The 4,789-nt window shown below is 39.4% G+C and overlaps 1 protein-coding gene across 1 annotated transcript in view; it reads left to right on the top strand.

Annotated features, from left to right (window-relative positions):
• Agtpbp1 (ATP/GTP binding protein 1) overlaps window positions 1-4,789 on the top strand; it is a 174,953-nt gene that overhangs the window by 152,917 nt on the left and 17,247 nt on the right. The window contains 2 exon segments of the mRNA XM_013031059.1: window positions 639-710; window positions 3,855-4,031. Of these exon segments, the coding sequence (XP_012886513.1) occupies window positions 639-710; window positions 3,855-4,031 (249 nt within the window).

Genomic DNA, 4,789 nt, shown 5'->3' with positions numbered 1-4,789 from the left:
CCTGAGTTCTGTGTGTGTGCGTGTGCGTGTGTGCGTGTTGTCCTAGGGTTTGAACTTAGAGCCTGGGTCGTGTGTGTGTGTGTGTGTGTGTGTGTGTGTGTGTGTGTGTGTGTGTGTTGTCCTAAGGTTTGAACTTAGTGCCTGGGTCCCTGAGCATTTTTTGTTCAAGGATAGTGCTTTACCACTTGAGCTACAGTTCTACTTCTGGTTTGTTTATTTTTTTAGTATTTTAGTGGGGATATGATCCTCAGATCTCAACTTCTTGAATAACTAAGATTACAGGTGTGACCACCAATGCCTGGCTTTCCTTTTATGTTCCTTTAAAAAAATCCCATTTTGCCTTTTTTCTTCCTAATAAAGTTTAAGATCAGTTTGTGGATAAACTGTTGGGATTTGGGTCAGTTAAGTTTGAGAGAATTGATTGTGAGATCAATTAAATATGAGAAAATTATTATGATGATAATGGTAATATATGACTCTGGGTTTTTTTTTTTTTTTGGTACTAAGATCTAGGGTTTGAGTACCATGTGAATGCTTTATTGCTAAGCCATATCTGTAGCCCTTTTGTGTGCTGGTTATTTTTTCCTTCTTTTTTCTGGGGGAATATGGGCACCTGTACTGCAATCAACTTATTTTAGTCTTTCCATTGTAACTGGGATAATGGTGTGATCTACCACACAGCAGCTTCTTCTACTGAGAATGGAGTCTTGGTAAATTTTTTTTTTTTGCCTTGGGTGATCATAGCTAGGATGATAGGCATGTGTTATCATGCTCAACTGTGGGTTGAAAAGAAATCTTGTGAACTTTTCCACCTGGACTGGTCTCCAACTGGACTGGCTTCCAGCTGAGATTGTCTCAGCTTCCTAAGTAGTTAGGGTTACAGGAATTTGTGTTTTATGTTCTTTTTTTTTTTCTTTTTCTTTTTTGGTGCTCGTCCTGGGGCTTGAACCTCAGAACCTGGGCTCTATTTCTGAGGTATTTTGCTCAAGGCTGGTTCTTTACCACTTGTACTATAGCTCTACTTCTTGGCTTTTGAATGGTTTATTGGAGATAAAAAAAAAAAAAAAAAACAAACTCATGAGCTTTCCTATTCTGGCTGGCTTCAAACTACAGTCCTCAAATCTCAGCCTTCTAAGTAGCTAGGATTACAGATATGAGCCATTGGAGCCCTGTTGTCTTTTAACGGTCTTTTTTTTTCTGTTGGTTATGGGGCTTGAACTTTGCCACTGGGCATTGTCCCTGAGCTCTTCAGCTCAAGGCTAGTGCTCTACTACTTTGAGCCACAGTGCCACTTCCATATATTCTTAATGAAATCTCCCCATGTACGTGATATTTTAGCTTGATTTATTCCTAAATACTTCTGAATTTTGTTGTAGTTGGGAATGAGCCTTTTCTCTTTGACATATCATCTGTCCATATTTGATCATTGATGGTATATAGAAAGTTTTAAACTCTGCATAAAAAATGCCTGCAATTCTTAGATCCTTTTACTAAATATTATGTATCAAAATAGCATCACACTTTTCAGCAGCACTAGAAGCAAAAACTTGGTGCAACAGTGCCTTCATAGAATTGGAACAAACAGCCGGGCGCTGGTGGCTCACGCCTAGCTACTTAGAAGGCTGAGATCTGAGGATCGCAGTTCAATGCCAGCCCGGGCAGGAGAGACCGTGAGACTCCTATCTCCAATAAACCACCAGAAAACCGGAATTGGCACTGTAGCTCAAGTGGTAGAGTGCTCGCCTAGAGCTGAAGAGCTAAGGGACAGCGCCCAGGCCCAGAGTTCAAGCCCCACGACCAACCAAAAAAAACAAAAAACAAAAAGAATTGGAACAAACACACTTGGTCATCAGATTGTGGGAAATGTTCCTGAAAGATACATGAAAATTCTTTTTTTTTTTTTTTTTTGTCCGGTCATGGGGCCTGAACTCTGGGCCTGGGCGCTGTCCCTCAGCTCAAGGCTAGCGCTTTACCATTGAGCCACAGCGCCACTTCCGGCTTTTTTCTTTTTGCTTATGTGGTGCTGAGGAATCGAGCCCAGGACCTCAGGCATGCAAGGCAAGCGCTCTACCACTGAGCCACCTTCCCAACCCCTTACATGAAAATTCTTAATGCTTTTTTTTTTAAAAAAATAACTTTTAGGTTTACATAAAATGTCTAAAATAAGCTATTATTATTACATGTTCTGATGGTCCCTTTTGGAAAGAAAATTGGTGATTTTAATTTAATAAAGTAACTAATAGCTCTTGAAGTACCTTTTAATACTGCTAAATATTATGGATAGTACATTACTAGTTTTGAGCTAAGTGATTAATACAATCTTTATTTGGTTGCCTTTTGACCTTCAGTACTTAGTAGGCATTATGCAAATATTTTTGTTGAATAGATGAATTAATTTTATGTACTGACAAGTGTATAACAATTACCTTTTTTGGTCTGTGCTTATAGCTTTTAGTGTACTTTCATATGAGGCTATTTTGAGCCTTAGAGTGCTCAGGGATGTAGAAATACTCACTGCTTCTGTACAAATCTATCAACTAAGACTTGATTGTGAGTTGATGTACTTGAAGCCTTGGCTGAACAGTGGTGTGTTTTAGACAGAATTGAGATGTTGCTGTTTCAAGTTCCTTGTGCTTTCTTTTTTCTTGTTTTTTTGGTCGGTTGTGGGGCTTGAATTCTGGGCCTGGGCACTGTCCCTCAGCTTTTTGGCTCAAGGCTACTGCTCTACCACTTGAGCCACAGCACCACTTCCAGTTTTTTGGTGGTTTATTGGAGATTAGAATATCACGGCCTTCATGCCCTGGCTGGCTTTGAAGCATGATCCTCAGATCCCAGCCTCCTGTGTAGCTAGGATTACAGGTGTGAGCCACCAGCGTCTGGCTTACTGGTGCTTTCTACTTGTTGGAACATCTCTCCTGCTATAGCAAGGCTCAAGCAGGTGCCCCAGGTTATTTTCCCAAAATAATGTTTCAGTAACATACCATTATCTACAGAATTTGAAAGCACACTTCCTTTTTGGTGTTCTCTATTTCTTCTTTCCCCTTCTCAATTTTTGGAACAAAATTAGAAGACATTTAGTAGAAATATGTAAATTAATAAATGTAGGTCATCTCTCAGTTCCCTTAACTTTGAGTAGTCACTTTTACCTGTGTGCTATGAAACTTCCTTCAAAGCATATTTCTATAAATGTGTTTATATATATATATATATACATATACATATATATACACACACATACATATATGTATACATATATATGTATGTATTGGTAGATGTCAACCTTGTTTTATTTATTTTGCCAGCTTTAAGATTTGAACTCAGGGTCTCATGCTTGCTCTGTTTGCCATGCCTCCAGCATGGCTTTTCACTGATTATTTTGGAGAGGTAGTCTTTTTATTTATTTATTTATTTTTTGTGCATGGGCTGGCAGATCCCAGCCTCCTGAGTAGCTACAATTACAGATGTGAGCCACCAGATTTTTTTTTTTTTTATTTTGGTCGTGGTCCTTGAACTCAGCCTGGTTGCTGTCTCTGAGTTCTTTTGTTCAAGGCTAGAGCTCTACAACTTGAGCCACATGTTACCTTCCAGCTTTTTCTGAGTAGTTTATTGGAGATAAGAGTCTCATAGACTTCTTGCCTGGGCTGACTTTGAATTGCAGTCCTCAGATCTCAGCCTCCTGAGTAGTTAGGATTGTAGGCATGAGCCGCCGTTGCCCAGAGAATCATGGTTTTCTTAAATGATTGTATTCTGTGCTATACTGTATTCTATATTACTACTGTAAATGTGACCATTTCTTCCACTGTTTCCTTAAATGATAACTATTTGTTTATTTTATTCAAACTTTTGTTTTATAGACATTGCCTAAGATATTGAGCCACATTGCCCCAGCATTTTGCATGAGCAGCTGTAGCTTTGTAGTGGAAAAATCTAAAGAATCTACAGCACGTGTTGTAGTTTGGCGGGAAATAGGAGTGCAGAGAAGCTATACCATGGAGAGTACTTTGTGTGGCTGTGATCATGGAAAATACAAGGTGAGCAACTCAGGAGCTCTGGACATAAAGTAGTGTCATGCATATGCTCATAGTTTTCAAGTACATTAAATGTACATTTTTAAAATTAAAAGTAATTTGCTATAATGGAATTGAATCAGCTATAATAATAAGCATGTTTTTTTCAAATTCTCTGAACTAAATAGCTTGCTTACTACCTTAAGTTTTAGTTACATCTGTCTAATTCTTCACATGTGTGTGTGCATGTGCATGCCTGCTTGTACTGGGGGCTTGACTAAGGGCCTCCAGCTCAGCTTTTGTGCTTTACCATTGGAGCCACATCTCCACTTCTGGATCTTTTATTCTAGTTAAAGATAAGGGTCTCACAGATTTGACTGCCTGGGTTGGCTCTAAATTGAGATCTTGAGATCTCAGCCTCTTGAGAAGCTGGATTATAAGAGTGAGCCACTGGAACCCACCTGAAATGAATTTGCTTAATTGCCACAGAAAATGGAAAATTAACTGACTGTTAACGTTATTTGCTTAGCTTTGGGTTTTTTGTTTGTTTTGGGTCTGTTCATGGGGCCTGAACTCTGGGTCTGGGCGCTGTCCCTCAGCTCTTCAGCTCAAAGCTAGCGCTCTACCACTTGAGCCATAGCACCACTTCCAGCTTTTTTCTTTTTGCTTATGTGGTGCTGAGGAATCGAACCCAGGGCCTCATGAATGCAAAGCAAGCGCTCTGCCACTGAACCACCTTCCCAGCCCCTAGATTTTTTTTTTTTTAATGATAGCTACTTTGT

Source organism: Dipodomys ordii, unplaced genomic scaffold, assembly GCF_000151885.1.
Source record: "Dipodomys ordii isolate 6190 unplaced genomic scaffold, Dord_2.0 Scaffold137, whole genome shotgun sequence".
Classification (NCBI taxonomy): Eukaryota; Metazoa; Chordata; class Mammalia; order Rodentia; family Heteromyidae; genus Dipodomys; species Dipodomys ordii.
Note: the sequence above shows the minus strand (reverse complement) of the source record. Positions and strands in the feature narration are given on the sequence as shown.